The 23,560-nt window shown below is 40.4% G+C and overlaps 1 protein-coding gene across 4 annotated transcripts in view; it reads left to right on the top strand.

Annotated features, from left to right (window-relative positions):
- spen (spen family transcriptional repressor) overlaps positions 1–23,560 on the top strand; it is a 46,323-nt gene that overhangs the window by 9,990 nt on the left and 12,773 nt on the right. Inside the window, exons 3-8 of one of the 4 annotated variants that reach the window (XM_055931789.1) lie at positions 3,843–4,436; positions 15,797–15,954; positions 16,731–16,931; positions 19,008–19,159; positions 19,276–19,401; positions 19,540–19,653. In XM_055931789.1, coding sequence (XP_055787764.1) covers positions 3,843–4,436; positions 15,797–15,954; positions 16,731–16,931; positions 19,008–19,159; positions 19,276–19,401; positions 19,540–19,653 — 1,345 coding nt within the window. Of the gene's footprint in view, positions 1–3,842; positions 4,437–15,793; positions 15,955–16,730; positions 16,947–19,007; positions 19,160–19,275; positions 19,402–19,539; positions 19,654–23,560 lie in introns of all 4 variants that reach the window. The other 3 variants (XM_055931787.1, XM_055931788.1, XM_055931786.1) reach the window with 3 other exon arrangements.

Here is a 23,560-nt window from a genome sequence, read left to right as displayed (position 1 = left end):
GGGTTACCGCTGTCTCAAAAGGTTGGTATGTCCTGCCTTGTGTATTTTAGCTGTTCTCTCTAACCCCTAGTTTGAACCCCTGTCTCTCTCCATATTTCCTACTAACAGAAATGGCTGTTAAACAGACTGTTTAATTGCTTGTTGTTATTTGCAGATGATGTACCTTTTCCCGGCTGTCCCCCTCACCCTGAACCTACTCGACCCACTTCCCAGCTCCTAATCCCCTAGTCAATAGTACCTTGTTACTTAGGCATTTTTCACATTAAGTGAAATGAGTGATACATTGACACAGGCCAAATGTTCTAAACAGAGGGATGCACCTCGAATGTTTTTTTTAAACCATGAACAATTACATCATATTTAATAGTTGCGTTAGTTAACAAAAATAAGATTAGATTCAACCTAATTTGAATTGCTACTGTATATTACATTTCACTGTCAGATTTGTCATGACTAAAGGGTTTATGACAATGTTTAGAAGGCTTTGGCAGTCTCTCATTTTGTCAGTGGCTGAACCTTTTTCTTCTGAGGCAAAGAGTAGGATTTCTCCAGGAACAGATGAACTTGTGCATACCATTTTCATGTCTCTGTGTCCAGTATGACAGAAGTTAGAGGTAGTTTTGCGAGCCAATGCCAACTAGTGTTAGCCCAATGACTGGAAGTCTATGGGTATCTGCTAGCATTGTTTGCCCAAGATTATCACAAGACATGAACAAAATGCTTCAGTGATTTGTATTTTCCTTAATCTTTCTGAAGAGGCAAAGCGGGAATGCCCCTGTCTGTTTGTTTACCACTTTGTGTAGCTGTTAGGGATAATGCTAATGATAACCGTCTTCTGGTAGATGGAAAAGCTTTCCAAAAAAACCTTCTCAATTAAATGTTAACTACAAAGTAGCCTATGCCTGCCTGGTAGAATTACATGATTATTTGCATCAATCCAGTGGCAATTTTTTTTTAGCTTTTAGCAAACTTTGTAATAACGTGCACTACAGAAACACCCCAAACCAAACAAGTGTCTTGCTGGTGCAGACTTGAATTAAAGGGTATCTACACCCCAACATTTTTTAATTTCTTTGATTTTTCCCAGACCTCAAAAGTGGTCTCCTGATGTCGTTTGAGCGTTGTTGTGGACTTAACATCCAATTTTGTTATTATTATTTTAAAGGGATTTCTAGAGAGAACCTGAAAAAACTAAATGGAATTTGGGGGGAAAAATCAATAGAATTATGCAATAAATAAAACAGATTTTATAGGGCCCTTCAATAGGCGTGGTTTTGAAACTTATCATTAAACTTCCATCATACTCATCACTGTATTCAGAAAGGAAGTTATGGTACAGGTATATTTTACAGATGGCTTATGTACCAGGTAGTTATTTTAAATGATATAATTTGGTTTCTTTGAGATTCATGGACTTAAGTGTCACTATGTACCATTTAGTACCAGGCTGTTACCAATTGTTTTATTCTTTCAGGTGCAAAAAGTACTAGAAAGACAGTATCCATTGTTACCACAGTTTTTTTAAGGTACCATCTTAAACCAGGCTGTATAAAGTGTTACCGAAGTTAGATCCTGCACCTTCTAAACTGCATCTCAATAAGTCTGATTCATCTCATACGTATGAAAAGGGTAACTAATCATCTAACATGCTGGCCACACCGCTCGTGTCACGTGCGCGAGTATTACAAAATAAATGTACAATACATGTTATTCAATCATTGCACCAACAATGCTCGCGCGCATCAACGAGTGTCTGCGTAGCCAGGCACTGAAATAGAACTTGCTTCTATTTGTGACGCGTGTAGCGCTGCAAGTCCTGCTTCTCCCATCTTCTCATTGGTTTTTAGGAGCAAATATCCACACGGGTGATTGAAAGATAAGCTGAGGTTCACACTCCAGTCCAGTTGGTGGCGGTAATGCACCTTAAAGTTGGTTGCCAACCGCCATATAAAGTCCAAAGAAGAAGAAGCCTGAAGGAGGAGAGATTACTAGAAACAAACTCCGTTTACCCTTTTATCTGTGGATTAATTGTCGGTGTAGAGGACCTTGTGCATTTCAGGTAAAATAACAACCCAATGTTTATATCCCAGGACAAATTAGTTAGCACCAGCAAGTTAGCTTTAGGAGGAAGTTAGTTGTAGGAGGAAGGAGGAAGGAGGAAATTGGCTTCAATAGGAGGAAGGAGGAAATTGGCTTCAATTAAGCAACGTCCACATGGCATTGCAAAATGGAGTGATGGCCTTCTTCAAGATCCCACTGTACAAATCTCCCACTTTACCATGCTTGACAGATGGCGTCAAGCACTCCTCCAGCATCTCTTTATTTTTTTCTGCGTCTCACAAATGTTCTTTGTGATCTGAACACCTCAAACTTAGATTTGTCTGTCCCTTGTCTGTGTTCTTTTGCCCATCTTTATCTTTTCTTTTTTATTGGCCAGTCTGAGATATGGCTCTTCACTGTTGATGTTGAGACTGGTGTTTTGCGGGTACTATTTAATGAAGCTGCCAGTTGAGGACTTGTGCGGTGTCTGTTTCTCAAACTAGACACTAATGTACTTGTCCTCTTGCACTGTTGTGCACCGGGGCCACCCACTCCTCTTTCTATTCTGGTTAGAGCCAGTTTGCGCAGTTCTGTGAAAGGAGTAGTACACAGCATTGTACGAAATCTTCAGTTTGTTGGCAATTTTTTCATGGAATAGCCTTAATTTCTCAGAACAAGAATAGACTGACGAGTTTCAGAAGAGGTCTTTGTTTCTGGCCATTTTGAGCCTAGAATCGAACTCACAAATGCTGACGCTACAGATACTCAACAAGTCAAAAGAAGGCCCGTTTTATGGCTTCTTTAATCAGAACAACAGTTTTCAGCAGTGCTAACATAATTGCAAAAGGGTTTTCTAATGATCAAATAGTTAATCCAAGTTGATCATTTCAAAAGGCTAATCCAAGTTGATCATTTCAAAAGGCTAACACAACGTGCCATTGGAACACCGGAGGGATGGTTGCTGATATTGGGCCTCTGTACGCCTATGTAGATATTCCATAAAAAAATCTGCCGTTTCCAGCTACAATAGTCATTTACACCGTTAACAATGTCAACACTGTATTTCTGATACATTTTGTTATTTTAATGGACAAAAAATGAAATTTCCAAGTGACCCCAAACTTTTGAACTGTAGTGTATATATTTTTTGCGTTTAGGTTTTAGCATTAAATCCATTGTGAAGGCCCCAGACTCTTGTTTTTCCAGATCAGGGTGTGCTCTATATTATGGGCCATAAATATATCAACTAATTTATTTTCTTTCTGCTTTTCAGTCGAGTACATGTAATATGGTGTCTAAAATATCTACTCCTTTTTATTTAGGTTCTTACCAGTTTTCAATACATTTTCCAATTCAGAAGATTTGGATGTTCATCAAAATACTAGAATAAAATTCAAACAAGTGAAAGATTTGATATAAATTGCAATGCCTAGTTAGTAGCAGTTAAACATTTTCATTTAGATAATCTGAAAGTATCTAGACAAATATAGGTGACAAATTCTGTAACAAATAATGACCGATATGAATTCATTAGAACATTTTACAAATATTTTAAATTAAATATCTTGCTAATGTAAAGTATGATATGCCAATTGAAATGTTTACTGTATACCGTTTCAAACATATACCCCATTTGAACACTCAACTTGACTGCTGTTTTAGTTATTTGATAACCTGATATACTTTTATTTACCACCGTGTGAAGCTCAACTAGTTTTGTAATTAGTGTCAAAAAGCATAATGTGTATCTCTTTCTTTCTCTCTCGCCATTTTCTCCTTCCATCCCTATCCCTGTCACTCAGGACTGCTGAAAGTCGGGATCGAGCGTATGATCACAGTGCCTATGGTCATCACGAGCGTGCTAGCAGCAGCTTTGACCGGCAGCGTCACTACGACACAGACTATTACCGAGATACCAGGGAGAGAACGCTTAACTCTGGGACTGGAACTGCCTGTGGAGGTGGTGGGGCTGTCTCTGCAGGGATCGTTGGAGGGGTTGTAGGTGCTGGCGTCAGTGGAACAGGTGGAGGGGCTGTGGCTGGAGGAAGTGGAGGATCTTCATCGGTTGGTGTGGGATACTATCGTTCACATAGCCGGAGCCCAAGCCACTTTGATACACCAGAACCTCGATATGAGCCTCGTGCCAGAGAACCATTTATACTGGCCAGCGTAGTTCACAGGGATTTGTACCAAGAAGAGGGAGGTCGGCGTAGAGATCGGTCTTACCACGACAGTCGCAGCCGATCTCCACACTCTACACATTCACGTAACCCCTCTCCACAAAGGTTGTCGACTCAGGCATCCCGGCCTCCACGCTCCCACAGTGGCTCTGGCTCTCGCAGCTGTTCCTCCAGTTCCGACTCAGTCAGCAGTACCAGCAGCAGCACCAGTGGCAGGTAGGTAGAGCGAGTGCTCATTAGTTTCACTTTCATGCATTCTGTCCCCTGCAGTTATCACATGGTGTCTCTGTGCCCATCTTTCTGCTTTACAACTTGCTCAATGAAATAATAAACCTAAAATGTTTCTTAAACAAGAAGCATAGTTAGCCACCAAAATGTTGTACTTAGCCACCCACATTCAAAGTTATGTTAACCTCAAAATGAAACCTAAACTCAGCAAAAAAAGAAACGTCCTTTCACTGTCAACTGCATTTATTTTCAACAAACTTAACATGTGTACATATTTGTATGAACATAACAAGATTCAACAACTGAGACATTAAACTGAACAAGTTCCACAGACGTGACTAACAGAAATGGAATAATGTGTCCCGGGAACAAAGGGGAGGTCGAAATCAAAAGTAACAGTCAGTATCTGGTGTGGCCACCAGCTGCATTAAGTACTGCAGTGCATCTCCACCTCATGGACTGCACCAGGTTTTCCAGTTCTTGCTGTGAGATGTTACCCCACTCTTCCACCAAGGCACCTGCAAGTTTCCAGACATTTCTGGTGGGACCCTCACCCTCCAATCCAACAGGTCCCAGATGTGCTCAATGGGATTGAGATCCGGGCTCTTCGCTGTCCATGGCAGAACACTGACATCCCTGTCTTTCAGGAAATCACGCACAGGTCTGGTGGCATTGTCATGCTGGAGGGTCATGTCAGGATGAGCCTGCAGGAAGGGTACCACATGAGGGAGGAGGACGTCTTCCCTGTAAACGCACAGCTTTGAGATTGCCTGCAATGACAACAAGCTCAGTACGATGATGCTGTGACACACATTCCCAGACCATGACTGACCCTCCACCTCCAAATCGATCCCGCTCCAGAGTACAGGCCTCGGTGTAACGCTCATTCCTTCGACGATAAACGCAAATCCGACCATCACCCCTAGTGAGACAAAACTGTGACTCGTCAGTGAAGAGCACTTGCAACGGTGGGTTTGTGCCCATAGGCGACATTGTTGCCGGTGATGTCTGGAGAGGACCTGTCTTACAACAGGCCTACAAACCCTCAGTCCAGCCTCTGTCCGCAATAGGCTGAGAGTCTGAGCACTGATGAAGGGATTGTGCGTTCCTGGTGTAACTCGGGCAGTTGTTGTTGCCGTTCTGTACCAGTCCCGCCGGTCTGATGCTCAGATGTAACGGTCCTGTGCAGGTGTTGTTACACGTGGTCTGCCACTGCGAGGACAATCAGCTGTCCATCCTGTCTCCCTGTAGCGCTGTCTTAGGCGTCTCACAGTACGAACATTGCAATTTATTGCCTTGGCCACATCTGTAGTCCTCATGCCTCCTTGCAGCATGCCTAAGGCACGTTCACGCAGATGAGCAGGGACCCTGGGCATCTTTCTTTTGGTCTTTTCAGAGTCAATAGAAAGGCTTCTTTAGTGTCCTAAGTTTTCATGACTGTGACCTTAATTGCCTACCGTCTGTAAGCTGTTAGTGTCTTAACGACCGTTCCACAGGTGCATGTTCATTAATTGTTTATGGTTCATTGAAATAGCATGGGAAACAGTGTTTAACCCCTTTACAATGAAGATCTGTGAAGTTATTTGGATTATTACGAATTATCTTTGAAAGACAGGGTCCTGATAAAGGGACGTTTCTTTTTTTATGCTGAGTTTAGTTATGGGTGATTCCTTATGAAACTAGAACAGAACAAGACCATACATTTTTTTTGATTTTCATAAAATGTGATCTATAGAAGGGTCCTTTAGAGAGAGGATTGTTTACATATATTTGACATTTGTGTCTTAAAGCATAATTGAGACATTCATTTAAGTAGGAATATTTGTGCCATTTTGGCCTTACCAAGGCCTCCTTTATGACTTCATCGGTATCTGTAAAAGCTACAAAGCAAAAGTTGGTGTCATATGAATCGTTACAGCTTATACTGCATTATGAGTAGTATTTTGATTTCAATAACCATGTTCTTACATTAATAAATTAATATATAAAACTTGAATTGAAATTAAACAATTTGATTTGTCAATTTGTTTAAAAAAATGTTTTTTACATAATATATTCTAATGGCATATCAAAGTTCCCGAGTGGGCCGAAATTGGCATAGTAGACAATCACAGCCCTCCTTTTACACCTGCACATCCTGCAAATCACTAGCAGAGGGTGACAATTTTTAATCAATTTTTACATTCACTCTGTTGGCAATGCTTAAAAATTGGATCATAACTTTAAAGGTAGAGATCCCACTCTGGAACTTTTACATGCACGTAGAGTATATTATGTTGGACAATATATAGAAAAACTACCCAAATCAAAATGGTATATTTTCAATATTCATACTTTTTTAAGAAATGTGCTATTGAAATGTGCAAACTCAACAAAAAAGTTTTGGGACACTGAAGTCCATGGAGAATAAGAGCACCTCCTCCCAGCTGCCCAGTGCACTGAGGCTAGGAAACACTGTCACCACCGATAAATCCACTATAATTGATCATTTCAAGAAGCATTTTTCTACGGCTGGCCATGCTTTCCACCTGGCTACCCCTACCCTGGTCAACTGCCCGGCACCGCTCGCCCAAGCCTCCACCATTTCTCCGTCACCCAAATCCAGATAGTCGATGTTCTGAAAGAGCTGCAAAATTTAGACTCCTACAAATCAACCGGGCTAGACAATCTGGACCCTCTCTTTTTAAAATGATCAGCCGAAATTGTTGCAACCCCTATTACTAGCCTGTTCAACCTCTCTTTCGTATTGTCTGAGATCCCCAAAGATTGGAAAGCTGCCTCGGTCATCACCCTCTTCAAAGGAGGAGACACTCTAGACCCAAACTGCTACAGACCTGTATCTATACTACCCTGCCTTTCTAAGGTCTTCGAAAGCCAAGTTAACAAACAGATTACCGACCACTTTGAATCTCACCGTACCTTCTCTGCTATGCAATCTGGTTTCAGAGCTGGTCACGCTCAAGGTCCTAAACGATATCATAACCGCCATCGATAAGAGACATTACTGTGCAGCCGTATTCATCGACCTGGCTAAGGCTTTTGACTCTGTCAATCACCGCATTCTTATCGGCAGACTAAACAGTCTTGGTTTCTCAAATGACTGCCTCGCCTGTTTCACCAAATACTTCTCTGATAGAGTTCAGTGTGTCAAATCGGAGGGCCTGTTGTCCAATCCTCTGACAGTCTCTATGGGGGTGCCACAGGGTTCAATTTTTCGGGCCGACTCCTCTCTGTATACATCAATGAGGTTGCTCTTGCTGCTGGTGATTCTCTGTGGCTGGCTCCAGGTCATCTACAAGTCTCTGCTAGGTAAAGCCCCGCCTTATCTCAGCTCACTGGTCACCATAGCAGCACCCACCCGTAGCACGCGCTCCAGCAGGTATACTTCACTGTTCACCCCCAAAGCCAATTCCTTCTTCGGCCGCCTTTCCTTCCAGTTCTCTGCTGCCAATGACTGGAACGAACTGCAAAAATCACTGAAGCTGGAGACTCTTATCTCCCTCACTAGCTTTAAGCTCCAGCTGTCAGAGTAGCTCACAGTTCACTGCACCTGTACATATCCCATCCAACTACCTCATCCCCATACTATATGTATTTATTTGTCTTGCTCCTTTGCACCCCAGTATCTCTACTTGCACATTCATCTTCTGCACATCAATCACTCCAGTGTCTAATTGGTATGTTGTAATTACTTCGCCATGGTGGCCTATTTATTGCCTTACCTCCCTTATCTTACCTCATTTGCACACATTGTATATAGATTTTCTTCAACTGTATTATTGACTGTATGTTTTGTTTATTCCATGTGTAACTATGTTGTTGTATGTGTCGAACTGCTTTGCTTTATTCTTAGCCAGGTCGCAGTTGTAAATGAGAACTTGTTCTCAACTAGTCTACTTGGTTATTAAATAAAGGTTGGGGGAAAAAAATTGAAATCAAAATACTACTCATATTACAGAGCAAGCAGTAAAGCTTTATATGACACCAACTTGTGCTTTGTAGCTCTTAAAGATTAAACGTTATAGAGTTTTTAAAGAAGGCCTGGGTGAGGCCAAAATAGCACACATTTTCCAACTTCATTTAATTATCTCAATTATGCTAAGGATCGGACCCTTTCCCCCCCAATTTTCACCTAAAATGACATACCCTAATCTAACTGCCTGTAGCTCAGGACCTGAAGCAAGGATATGCATATTCTTGATAACGTTTAAAGGAAACACGTTGAAGTTTGTGGAAATGTGAAGTTAATGTAGTTGAATATAACACATTTAGATCTAGTAAAAGATCATACAAAGAAAAAAACATGTTTTTAAATTTAATTTCTTTGTACCTTCTTTGAAATGCAAGAGAAAGGCCATAATGTATTATTCCAGCCCAGGCGAAATTTTGATTTTGGCAGCAGTGTGTGCAAAGTTTTAGACTAATTTTTGTTTTTTTAATTGTTTTATTTAACCTTTTATTTAACTAGGCAAGTTAATTAAGAACAAATTCTTATTTTCAATGACGGCCTATGAACAGTGGGTTAACTGCCTTGTTCAGGGGCAGAACGACAGATTTTTACCTTGTCAACTCGGGCATTCGATCTTCCATCTTTTGGTTACTTGTCCAACGCTCACCACTAGGCTACCTGCTGCACCAATGAACCATTGCATATCTGTTCAAAATGTTGTATCAAGACTCCCCAAATGTGCCTAATTGGTTTATTAATACATTTTCGAGTTCATAATTGTGCACTCTCAAACAATAGCATGGTATTCTATTCATTGTAATAGCTACTGTAACTTGGACAGTGCAGTTACTGGAAGTCTATAGTATCTGCTAGCATGAAACTACCTCCAACTTCCCTCATACTGGATAGAGACATATAGATGGTATACTGTACATAAATTCATTTTACTCTGTGGAAGTAGATTAAGGGCCTAATTTGCCAAAATCCCGAAGTATTCCTTTAAAATACAAATGTAAAAAAAATATGTTAACAATCCTTCCTCCAAAGGACCCTTCTATAGATAAAATTTGGTGAAAATTCCCAAAATCAAGGTGTTTTGTTCTAGAGTTGTGAGGAATCACCCTTATGTAATGCTTTATGATAACCAATTGTTATTAAAAGTATGCCCCTCCAAGAACTTAAAGGGCTAGCTTATTCATCTTGCTTGTGCCATATGATTTGAATGCACTCAACTCAAATTGATAATAGTTTAAGCGCCTCTGGCTCACAAACTTCTGAGTGAAATTAAAGCTAGTTAGCATTATTAGCATCAGAACTCCTGTTCATTGTGCACCAACTTGGTTTTGATGAATGTAATGCAATGAACTCAATAGTAGAAAATGGTTCTAATTCGGTTTTTTAAAAATTGAACAATACTATTTCCACTTTTGCTTATTCGGTGTGAATCTCTCAGACCCACAGAATTCCTTAAAAGATTTGGGTGTGAAATGCTAATAAAAGGGTATTCAAATCTTACCCTGGGAGGTCCAGAGTACTGCTGGTTTTCTGTTCTACCTGATAATTATTGCATCCACCTGCTGTCCCATGTCTAAATCAGTCCCTGATTAGAGGTGACGAATTAAAAAGCTGTGGAACTGGCTTTGAGGTCCAGCTTTGAATTTGAGGGGGCTAGAATTTAAAGCCCCACTAATCTTGAGCCGAAGTAACTCCTTGGAAATCTGGTATAAATGTGACGACAAATTCCAACAACCGGCTTCAAAAAGTAAATTGCTATGGTATGACAGTGAAAATATGCAAGAATAAGTAGGTTCTATAATTTAAGCAGTTTCATTGGTTATTTGAGAGCATTGCGATCTGACACAACAGACTGTGCAGTTTGGCATGCTTGGTGGTTTCAGGAAGAAATGCTACAGGGAATTTTTGGAGACTGCTGGTGTATTTTCTCACTGCCCACCTCTGTGTATGGGTAATGCCCCCCTCCCTCCGTGAGATCCAGTTAGAACTGGAAATTTCTAGCCACTGCTGGCTCCTTGCCCACTACCACAGGCCAGGCTCCATAAGCAGCACTTATGGGAGTGTCTGAGTGAAGAAGGAGGAGCAGAGGCAAACAAATAGCAGAGGGAAGGCTGGAAAATTGAGAAGGGCATGAGAATAGTGGGGTGTACTACTACAGGGATGCACGGCTTATGAAATGTCTATTGCAAGTGTGAACATATCTATTGGTCATGTTTACCACTGTGGGACAGTATACTGTGATATGAAATGGTTTTTTTAGCATAGGTTAGCAAAGCAAAATAAATTACCATCTCACAAGAGATTGAAATGGAATGGTAGAACTGTACAATGAAAATACGAAAGTAATTGTTTTATTTTTATTACATTTGAGGATTGCGGCTCATATTTATTTTCTAAAACATTTCCTTTTTTTTGCTCCCTTTCTGTTACTTCTGTTATAAAATATATTATTCCATCTAACAACACAAGCAGTATAATTTCAAAATTGCTCTCTATTTGCTCTACAAAAGCCAGTGTCTTTCCGTTTTGTCATCTACCTGTGAGTCATTTGTTTTCTAAAATTGGAATCTATGCACTTGTGATCTATTGTAGTTCTCAGCTGCTCTCAAACCTTGGTTGTTAGTCATGGTGATTTGATTCAAATCCATATGGGCACGATCTGCTGAATGCACTCATGGATAACTCATATATTCACCAACACAGGGAACAGATGTACAGAATATTCTGCTTCAACATATAAATAGAAATAAACAATCTCAACAGATTTGATTCCATTTGTATGAATTGTGAGAACAGTGCCACTCAGACAGGTAATGGTATTACATATCCCTTTATGCTAGGGTAACCTTCATTATTTCCAACTTTATATAGAAGTTTGTTCAACATGATTGTTGTTGAGTGTACTGGGTGATTCTCACAAAACTGGCACTTGCCAAAAAAAAATTACCAAAAAAATTGATTCTACACCATAATTCCTCTTGGATCAATAAGATTAGCATCTGTAGTTATCTATTTCATAATTGTTATGTTTATTGATCAGATATTATGCATTTAACCACAATTTCCACAACTATCAATACAAACACTCTCATTACCACAACAGTTGTCGAAGTCCAAAAAAAGTGGGAAACAAATGTATTTGTAATATTTAACATTGCTCACCTAATGAAAAGGCCTAAGTTAATGTATTTTGTAATATATCTCATTACCGCAACACAACCTTCTGAATCTTGTTTTTTGTCATAATTACTTGTGTATGTACAGTTGAAGTCGGAAGTTTACATACACTTAGGTTGGAGTCAATAAAACTTGTTTTTCAACCACTCCACAAATGTCTTGTTAACAAACTATAGTTTTGGGAAGTCGGTTAGGACATCTACTTTGTGCATGACACAAGTCATTTTTCCAACAATTGTTTACAGACAGAATATTTCCCTTATAATGAACTGTATCACAATTCCAGTGGGTCAGAAGTTTACATGTGTAACAGTATAGCTTCCGTCCCTCACCTCGCCCTACCTGGGCTCGACCAGGGACCCTTGGCACACATCAACAACTGACACCCACGAAGCATAGTTACCAACAGGTCCACAAAAGCCGCGTCCCTTGCAGAGCAAGGGGAACAACTACCTCAAGGTCCCAGAGCGAGTGACGTCACCGACTGAAACGCTATTAGCGCGCACCCCGCTAACTAGCTAGCCATTTCACATCGGTTACACATGCACTAAGTTGACTGTGCCTTTAAACAGCTTGGAAAATTCCAGAAAAGGATGTCATGGCTTTAGAAGTTTCTGATAGGCTAATTGACATACTTTGAGTCAATTGGGGGTATACCTGTGGATGTATTTCAAGGCATACCTTCAAACTCAGTGCCTCTTTAGTACGCAACTATAAACACCATAGGACCACACAGCCGTCATACCGCTCAGGAAGCAGACGCATTCTGCCTCCTAGAGATGAATGTACTTTGGTGCGAAAAGTGCAAATCGATTCCAGAACAACAGCAAAGGACCTTGTGAAGATGCTGGAGGAAACGGGTACAAAAGTATCTATATCCACAGTAAAACAAGTCCTATTTCAACAACCTGAAAGGCCGCTCAGCAATGAAGAAGCCACTGCCCCAAAACCGCCATAAAAAAGCCAGACTATGGTTTGCAACTGCACATGGGGACGAAGATCGTACCTTTTGGAGAAATGTCCTCTGGTCTGATGAAACAAAAATATAACTGTTTGGCCATAATGACCATTGTTATGTTTGGAGGAAAAAGGGGGAGGCTTGCAAGCCGAGGGAACACCATCCCAACCGTGAAGCATGGGGGTGGCAGCATCCTGTTGTAGGGGTGCTTTGCTACAGGAGGGACTGGTGCCCTTCACAAAATAGATGGCATCATGAGGTAGGAAAATTATGTGGATATATTGAAGCAACATCTCAAGACATCAGTCAGGAAGTTAAAGCTTGGTTGCAAATGGGTCTTCCAAATGGCCAATAACCCCAAGCATTCTTCCAAAGTTGTGGAAAAATGGCTTAAAGTCAAGGTATTGGAGTGGCCATCACAAAGCCCTACCTCAATCCTATAGAAAATTTGTGGGCAGAATTGAAAAAGTGTGTGTGAGCAAGGAGGCCTACAAACCTGACTCAGTTACACCAGCTCTGTCAGGAGGAATGGGCCAAAATTCACCCAACCTACTGTGGGAAGCTTGTGGGAGCTTACCCAAAACGTTTGACCCAAGTTAAACAATTTAAATGCAAAGCTACCAAATGCTAATTGAGTGTATGCAAACTTCTGACCCACTGGGAATGTGATTAAATAAAAGCTGAAATAAATTATTATCTTTAATATTATTCTGACATTTCACATTCTTAAAGTAAAATGGTGATCCTAACTGACCTAAGACAGGGAATTTTTACTAGGATTAAATGTCAGGAATTGTGAAACTGAGTTTAAATATGTTGTATGCATGTAAACTTCCGACTACAACTGTATGTATGCTATTTTTATGTACACATTTTTGATAAAGAACAAAAGGGACACTATCAGATTCATCCAAAATTCCTAAAGTATACATTTGACTTTTCGTGATATTAAATATTGTTTTATTACGGTAATGATGAGCAGTTTTCGGAAATTAGTGTTGCATTGTTTGCCATTGAAAAACGGTACATTTGTAAATCCCAAATGCTTTACAAAATACTAAAATCAATGATCTTAATGCAATTGTTTAAAATACTCTTTAGCATAATCATAAATACTGTAATTACGTGCATGTGTTTTCAAAAGTGGACTTAAGTATTAGGTACAATTTTCTTTTTTCAATAATAGTAATTTCTCCAAGGTCTTTACAGGTAATTGGTGTTAGGATGTGGTTATGTGTTATTCTAAGGTATTTTAGATGCATTTCTAAATTGACATACCACCTTTTTACACACCACCACAGTCAGAGGCAGCCTATAGGGAGGAGGTCAGAGACCTGGCCGTGTGGTGCCAGGACAACAATTTCTACTACGGGTTCAAGACAAAGGAGATGATTGTGGACTACAGGAAAAATGACCGCGGATTCTCATCGACAGGGCTGCAGTGGAGCAGGTGGAGAGCTTCAAGTTCCTTGGTGTCCACATCACTTACAAACTAACATGGTCCGAGTACACCAAGACAGTCGTGAAGAGAGCACAACAAAACCTATTCCCCTTCAGGAGACTGAAAAGATTTGGCATGGGTCCTCAGATCCTCAAAAAGTTCTACAGCTGCACCATCGAGAACATCCTGACTGGTTGCTTCACTGCCTGTTATGGCAACTGTTCGGCCTCCGACCGCAAGGCACTACAGAGGGTAGTGCGAACGGCCCAGTACATCACTGGGGCCAAGCTTCCTGCCACCCAGGACCTCTATACCAGGCGGTGTCAGAGGAAGGCCCTAAAAATATTCCAAGACTCCAGTCAGACTGTTCTCTCTGCTACCGCACGGCAAGCGGTACCGGAGCGCCAAGTCTAGATCCAAGAGGCTTCTAAACAGCTTCTAACCCCAAGCCATAAAATTCCTGAACACCTAATCAAATGACTACCCAGACTATTTGCATTGTCCCCTCCCCCTCTTTGTTTTACACTGCTTCTGCTCTCTGTTGTTATCATCTATGCATAGTCACTTCAATAACCCTACCTATATGTACATACTACCTCAACTAACCGGTGCCCACACACATTGACTTTGTACCAGTACCCCCCCTGTATATGGTATTGCTATTGTTATTTAGCTGCTGCTCTTTAATTACTTTTATTTATTATACTTATCTGTATTTTTTTTAACTGCATTGTTGGTTAGGGGATCGTAAGTAAGCATTTCACTGTAAAATTTACACCTGTTGTATTCGGCGCATGTGACTAATACAATTTTATTTGATGTTTTACAAAAAATATATATTCAATAGTTGTAACAGTGGTCCTAGTAAATAAGAAAAGTTACCTGCACAGCACACCCATTGACTATACATTAGAATTTCATTAATTTAATTAAAGAAACAGACCTAAAAAATTATTCAGTAATGAGATGTGTGTTTCGGTAATGAAAGCTCAATCTGAAAGTAATAGGAGACAGACATTGAGTCAGCAAACAATTGACCATCACTAAAGCCCATTCATGCTTCCATGTTGGTAAGGTAATGGTTTTCGGAGTTTTTCCCAATTGGAGCTTTTTTGTCATTTCGGTGAAAGGCCAAGTGTCTTAAAGCGGTGTTTGAGAAGAAGATCCTCATTCTGAAGGCATATAAATTAAAATAACTTGTGCTCATCTAAGGACTACTCCTCTAGATGATGCATCATGGGTGAATTAAACTTGATTTAAAAATTGATTGGTATTTTTTTTATAGCAACTTAAAGTGTTATGGTAATGAGAAACATCCACAGACACTGTTTTAAGTAATAAATATAACTTGTATGATTTATGGACAAACTACAGCAACATATTTTGTGTTTTATTCAACATTTTATAAAGTTACCTGACAATTTAATTGGGCTCATTTCGGTAAAAAATTTACAATTTATGTAAAATTAAACACTGTGCCATAAACTAGGCATCTTAGTCTTCAGAATGATTGTTGCAGATGCATCAGTTTTCGAAACTCAATTTGTTACTGCCATTGTTAAAACTGGTTTCATGAGAATCACCCGTAATATATCGGAATCATCGCCAATCCATTATATCGCATCTGTGAGCTATATCAATATCTTTGTGTATAGAGATGTCTTTTAAATGTAAATTTCAGACAAAAGCACACAATATCAGAGTCATCAGTTCTTTACAGTGATTTGCTCCTCTTATGACGGATGTATGAGATTCTGTGCACACTAATCTATTTTTCATTAAGCCTCTGTGTTCCTCTTTGGCAGCAGTGATTCCAGCAGTTGTTCAAGTGATGGCTCCCCAGCACGTTCAGTTCAGTCTGCTGCCATCCCTGCACCTTTATCTCTGCCTTTATCTGCCCTTGACAAGGATGAGCCTCGAAAAAGCTTTGGTGTCAAGGTCCAGAATCTTCCTGTGCGTTCTACAGGTGAGGATTTGACACCTTCAGCTGTGCAGTGAAGGGAAAAAGGACCCAAAGGTCATACTTAAATTAAAGTAAAGTTACCTTAATAGAAAATTACTAAAGTATAATTTAAGTCACCCAGTAAAATACTACTTCTCTAAAAGTATTTGGTTTTAAATATATATAAGTATCAAAAGTATAAATCATTTAAAATTCCTTATATTAAGGAAACCAGACGGCTTCATTTTCTTGTTTTAAAAATGTACGGATAGCCAGGGCCACACAGACGTAATTTATAAATGAAGCATTTGTGTTTAGTGAGTCTGCCAGATCAGAGGTAGTAGGGCTGACCAGGGATGTTTTCTTGATAAGTGCGTCAATTGGACCATTTTCCTGTTCTGCTAAGCATTCAAATTGTACCGGATACTTTTGCGTGTCAGGAAAAATGTATGGAGTAAAACAACATTATTTTCTTTAGGAATGTAAAAGTTGTCAAAAATATAAATAGTGAAGTACAAATACATATTTTATTTAACTAGGCAAGATACCACCCAAAAATGTAAAAGTACTTTAAAATATTTTTACTTTAGTAGTTTACACCACTGCTGCTGTGTTTATACCATACATTATCTACTCCACGCTACATTTGGGCAATACACCGTTAGGTTTTGGTATTAATATAATTTGTTGAGTTAATTACATTGTTGATTTTTGTACTGCAGATAAGAATTAGTCACTCTGTATGCACCTGAAGGTATTAAGTCAACATTTATTTTAGCATTTGTTCCCTCTGCTTTCAGATACAAGTCTAAAGGATGGCCTGTTCCATGAGTTCAAGAAGTATGGAAAGGTGACGTCTGTGCAAATCCATGGAGCTTTAGAAGAGCGCTATGGACTAGTGTTCTTTCGCCAGCAGGAGGACCAGGAAAAGGCCCTGGCTGCATCAAAGGGGAAGCTGTTTTTTGGCATGCAAATTGAGGTCATTGCCTGGAACGGCCCTGGTGCGTCCACAACTGGTATATAAAGGGGCTTGAGTTTTTCCTAACCATGTAACCTGACCAGGAAAATCTCTGGGTTCTATTAAGATTATGTAAAAAAAATATAATATATACATTGGGGAGAACAAGTATTTGATACACTGCCGTTTTTGCAGGTTTTACTACTTACAAAGCATGTAGAGGTCTGTCATTTTTATCATAGGTACACTTCAACTGTGAGAGACGGAATCTAAAACAAAAATCCAGAAAATCACATTGTATGATTTTTAAGTAATTCATTTGCATTTTATTGCATGACATACGTTTTTGATAAATCAGAAAAGCAGAACTTAATATTTGGTACAGAAACCTTTGTTTTCAATTACAGAGATCATACGTTTCCTGTAGTTCTTAACCAGGTTTGCACACACTGCAGCAGGGATTTTGGCCTACTCCTCCATACAGACCTTCTCCAGATCCTTCAGGTTTCGGGGCTGTCGCTGGGAAATACGGGCTTTCAGCTCCCTCCAAAGATTTTCTATTGGGTTCAGGTCTGGAGACTGGCTAGGCCACTCCAGGACCTTGAGATGCTTCTTACGGAGCCACTCCTTAGTTGCCCTGGCTGTGTGTTTCGGGTCGTTGTCATGCTGGAAGACCCAGCCACGACCCATCTTCAATGCTCTTACTGAGGGAAGGAGGTTGTTGGCCAAGATCTTGCGATACATGGCCCCATCCATCCTCCCCTCAATACGGTGCAGTCGTCCTGTCCCCTTTGCAGAAAAGCATCCCCAAAGAATGATGTTTCCACCTCCATGCTTCACGGTTGGGATGGTGTTCCTGGGGTTGTACTCATCCTTCTTCCTCCAAACACAGAGAGTGGAGTTTAGACCAAAAAGCTCTATTTTTGTCTCATCAGACCACATGACCTTCTCCCATTCCTCCTCTGGATCATCCAGCTGGTCATTGGCAAACTTCAGACGGGCCTGGAAATGCACTGGCTTGAGCAGGGGGACCTTGCGTGCGCTCCAGGATTTTAATCCATGACGGCGTAGTGTGTTACTAATGGTTTTCTTTGAGACTGTGGTCCCAGCTCTCTTCAGGTCATTGACCAGGTCCTGCCGTGTAGTTCTGGGCTGATCCCTCACCTTCCTCATGATCATTGATGCCCCACGAGGTGAGATCTTGCATGGAGCCCCAGACATTTCCATTACATTTACATTTTAGTCATTTAGCAGACGCTCTTATCCAGAGCGACTTACAGTAGAGTGCATACATTTTATTACATTTTTACATACTGAGACAAGGATATCCCTACCGGCCAAACCCTCCCTAACCCGGACGACGCTATGCCAATTGTGCGTAGCCCCACGGACCTCCCGGTTGCGGCCGGCTGCGACAGAGCCTGGGCGAGAACCCAGAGACTCTGGTGGCGCAGCTAGCACTGCGATGCAGTGCCCTAGACCACTGCGCCACCCGGGAGGTCTGAGGCCAGACCGAGGGTGATTGACCGTCATCTTGAACTTCTTCCATTTTCTAATAATTGCGGCAACAGTTTTTGCCTTCACACCAAGCTGCTTGCCTATTGTCCTGTAGCCCATCCCAGCCTTGTGCAGGTCTACAATTTTATCCCTGATGTCCTTACACAGCTCTCTGGTCTTGGCCATTGTGGAGAGGTTGGAGTCTGTTTGATTGAGTGTGTGGACAGGTGTATTTTATACAGGTAACGAGTTCAAACAGGTACAGTTAATACAGGTAATGAGTGGAGAACAGGAAGGCTTCTTAAAGAAAAACTAACAGGTCTGTGAGAGCCGGAATTCTTACTGGTTGGTAGGTGATCAAATACTTATGTCATGCAATAAAATGCAAATTAATTACTTAAAAATCATAGAATGTGATTTTCTGGATTTTTGTTTTAGATTCCGTCTCTCACAGTTGAAGTGTACCTATGATAAAAATTAGACCTCTACATGCTTTGTAACTAGGAAAACCTGCAAAATCGGCAGTGTATCAAATACTTGTGCTCCCCACTGTATATATATATATATATTTTTTTTTTAAAGATTTGTACAGGTTCATGAAAACATGCATTTCTCTTTTCAGAGACTGAAAGCGAGAATGAGTTCCGGCCTCTGGATGAGAGGATAGACGAGTTTCACCCCAAAGCCACACGGACTCTGTTTATTGGCAACCTGGAAAAGACCACCAGCTACCATGATCTGCTCAATATCTTTCAGCGCTTTGGGGAGATAGTGGTAAGTGAAATACATTATGAATCTTCATGCTGCAAATGAGATTTTATGAGGAACACGTTTCCTAATTCGACACTGCCTCTCTTAATGCAGTGTTGCCTTTCTTTCCATTCACATAGGATATTGACATCAAGAAAGTGAATGGTGCCCCTCAGTATGCCTTTCTACAGTACAGTGACATTACCAGTGTCTGTAAGGCCATAAAGCAGATGGATGGAGAGTACCTCGGCAACAATAGGCTAAAGGTGAGAAGAGCATAAAACTGGAATTTCACGAAACACATCTTTTGAATGTACAACTGAGATTTTTTGTTGTTGATGGTTGACTGGAGTGATGTCAACAGGATAATATTGTTGACATGTTAATTCTCCATCTTTCTACAGCTTGGATTTGGAAAAAGTATGCCCACAACTTGTGTTTGGTTGGATGGTTTAGCCTCCAACATCACAGAGCAGTATCTCACTCGTCATTTCTGTCGTTATGGACATGTTATCAAGGTAAGCCTGCTCCTTATTCCTGTTTAAGCCTTTCTCTTGTGACACATCCCCATGTCATTATATATATATAGATATGCATGCATGCATAGTTGGAGTCATTAAAACTCGTTTTGCAACCACTCCACAAATTTCTTGTAAAAAAACTATAGTTTTGGCAAGTCTGTTAGGACATCTACTTTGTGCATGTCACAAGTCATTTTTACAACAATTGTTTACGGACAGATTATTTCACTTATATTTCACTGTATCACAATTCCAGTGGGTCAGAAGTTTACATAAACTAAGTTGACTGTGCCTTTTAAACAGCTTGGAAAATTCCAGAAAATTATGTCATGGCTTTAGAAGCTTCTGATAGGCTAATTGACATCATTTGAGTCAATTGGAGGTGTACCTGTGGATGTATTTCAAGGCATACCTTCAAACTCAGTGCCTCTTTGCTTGACATTATGGGAAAATCAAAAGAAATCAGCCAAGATCTCAGATAAAGAATTGTAGACCTCCACAAGTCTGGTTCATCCTTGGGAGCAATTTCCCAACGACTGAAGATATTACGTTCATCTGTACAAACAATAGTACGCAAGTATAAACACCATGGGACCACGCAGCTGTCATACCGCTCCGGAAGGAGACACGTTCTGTCTCCTAGAGATGAATGTACTTTGGTGCGAAAAGTGCAAATCAATCCCAGAACAACAGCAAAGGACCTTGTGAAGATGCTGGAGGAAACCGGTACAAAAGTATCTATATCCACAGTAAAACAAGCCCTGTATCGACATAATCTGAAAGGCCGCTCAGCAATGAAGAAGCCACTGCTCCAAAACCACCATTTAAAAAGCCAGGCTACGGTTTGCTGCACATGGGGACGAAGATTGTACTTTTTGGAGAAATGTCCTCTGGTCTGATGAAACAAAAATAGAACTGTTTGGCCATAATGACCATCGTTATGTTTGGAGGAAAAGGGGGAAGCTTGCACGGTGAAGAAAACCATCCCAACCGTGAAGCATGGGGGTGGCAGCATCATGTTGTGGGGGTGCTTTGCTGCAGGAGAGACTGGTGCACTTAACAAAATAGATGGCATCATTAAGGAAAGAAATTGTGGACATATTGAAGCAACATCTCAAGACATCAGTCAGGAAGTTAAAGCTTGGTCGCAAATGGGTCTTCCAAATGGACAATGACCCCAGGCATACTTCCAAAGTTGTGGCAAAATGGCTTAAGGACAACAAAGTCAAGGTATTGGAATGGGCATCACAAAGCCCTAACCTCAATCCTATAGACAATTTGTGGGCAGAACTGAAAAAGCGTATGCGAGCAAGGAGGCCTACAAACCTGACTCAGTTACACCAGCTCTGTCAGGAGGAATGGGCCAAAATTCACCGAACTTATTGTGGGAAGCTTGTGGAAGGCTACCCAAAACGTTTGACCCAAGTTAAACAATTTAAAGGCAATGCTACCAAATACTAATTGAGTGTATGTAAACTTCTGACCCACTGGGAATGTGATGAAAGAAATTAAAGCTGAAATAAATCACTCTCTACTGTTATTCTGACTTTTCACATTCTGAAAATAAAGTGGTGATCCTAACTGACCTAAAACAGGGAATTTTTACTAGGATTAAATGTCAGGAATTGTGAAACTGAGATTAAATGTGTTTGGCTAAGGTGTATGTAAACTTTCGACTTCAACTGTATGTACATGCATACAGTGGCAAGAAAAAGTATGTGAACCATTTGGAATTATCTGGATTTCTACATAAATTGGTCATAAAATTAGATCTGATCTTCATCTAAGTCACAACAACGGACTGCTTAAACTAATAACACACAAATGATTGTATTTTTCTTGTCTTTATTGAACACATTCACAGTGTAGTTTGGAAAAAGTATGTTAACCCCTAGGCTGACTTCTCTAAAAGCTAATTGGAGTCAGCTAACCTGGAGTACAATCATTGAGACGAGAGTGGAGATGTTGGTTAGAGCTGCCCTGCCCTTTAAAAAACACTCACAACATTTGAGTTTGCTATTCACAAGAAGCATTGCTTAATGTGAACCATGCCTCGAGCAAAAGAGATCTCAGAAGACCCAATATTAAGAATTGTTGACTTGCATAAAGCTGGAAAGGGTTTCAAAAGTATATCTAAAAGCCTTGATGTTCATCAGTCCACAATAAGACAAATTGTCTATAAATAGAGAAAGTTCAGCACTGTTGCTACTCTCCCTAGGAGTGGCCGTCCTGAAAAGATGACTGCAAGAGCACAGAGCGGAATGCTCAATGAAGTTAAGAAGAATCCTAGAGTGTCAGCCATAGACTTACAGACATTTCTGGAACATGTTAACATCTCTGACAAGTCTATGATATGTAAAACACTAAACAAGAATGGTGTTCATGGGAGGACACCACGGAAGAAACCACTGCTGTCCAAAAAAAACATTGCTGTACGTCTGAAGTTCGCAAAAGAGCATCTGGATGTTCCAAAATATTCTGTGTACAGATGAAACTACAGTTGAGTTGTTTGGAAGGAACACACATAACTATGTGTGGAGAAAAAAAGGCACAACACACCAACATCAAAACTTCATCCCAAATGTAAAGTATAGTGGAGGGAGCATCATGGTGCTGCCTGGACAGCTTGCTATCATCTCCCGAAAAATGTATTCCCAAGTTTATCTAGACTTTTTGCAGGAGAATGTAGGGCTATCTGTCCGCCAATTGAAGCTCAACAGAAGTTGAGTAATGCAACAGGTCAACAACCCAAAACAGAAGTAAATCAACAACAGAATGGCTTCAACAGAAGAAGATACGCCTTCTGGAGTGGCCCAGTCAGAGTCCTGACCTCAACCCGATTGAGATGCTGTGGCATGACCTCGAGCGGTTCACACCAGACATCCCAAAAATATTGCTGAACTGAAAGTTTTTTTAAGAGGAATGGTCCAAAATTCCTCCTGACCATTGTGCAGTTTTGATCCGCAACTACAGAAAATGTTTGGGGTTGAGGTTATTGCTGCCAAAGGAGGGTCAACCAGTTCTTAAATCCAAGGGTTCACATACCTTTTCCACCCTGCACTGTGAAATGTTTACACGGTGTGTTCAATAGACATGAAAATGTATAATTGTTTGTGTGTTATTAGTTTAAGCAGACTGTCTATTGTTGTGACTTAGATGAAGATCAGATAAAATTTGATGACCAATCTATGCAGAAGTCCAGGTATTTCCAAAGGGTTCACATACTTTTTCTTGCCACTGTACGTACATACATGCATACATGCATGCATGCATACATACATACATACAGTGGGGCAAAAAAGTATTTAGTCAGCCACCAATTGTGCAAGTTCTCTCACTTAAAAATATGAGAGAGGCCTGTAATTTTCATCATAGGTACATTACAACTATGACAGACAAAATGAGAAAAGAAAATCCAGAAAATCACATTGTAGAATTTTTTATGAATTTATTTGCAAATTATTGTGCAAGTTCTCCCCAAAAATTGATTTAAAAAAAAAAATATATATATATATATGTAATTTCAACCTACACACAATACCCTATAATGACAAAGCGAAAAAAGTTTTTTTGACATTTTTGTACATTTATTACAAGTATTCAGACCCTGGGCCAGTAACCGAAAGGTTGCTGAATCAAATCCCCAAGCTGACAAGGTTACAACTGAATGCCCCATTCTGCCCCTGAGCAAGGCAGTCAGCCCACTGTTTCCCGGGCACCGATGACGTAGATGTCGATTTTAAGTCCGCTCCCCGCACATCTCGGATTCAGAGGGGTTGAGTTAAATGCAGAAGACACATTTCAATTGAATGCATTCAGTTGTAATACTGACTAGGTATCCCCTTTCCCTTTGCTATGAGACTCAAAATTGAGCTCCGATGCATCCGGTTTCCATTGATCATCC

Source organism: Salvelinus fontinalis, chromosome 8 (assembly GCF_029448725.1).
Source record: "Salvelinus fontinalis isolate EN_2023a chromosome 8, ASM2944872v1, whole genome shotgun sequence".
Classification (NCBI taxonomy): domain Eukaryota; kingdom Metazoa; phylum Chordata; class Actinopteri; order Salmoniformes; family Salmonidae; genus Salvelinus; species Salvelinus fontinalis.
Note: the sequence above shows the minus strand (reverse complement) of the source record. Positions and strands in the feature narration are given on the sequence as shown.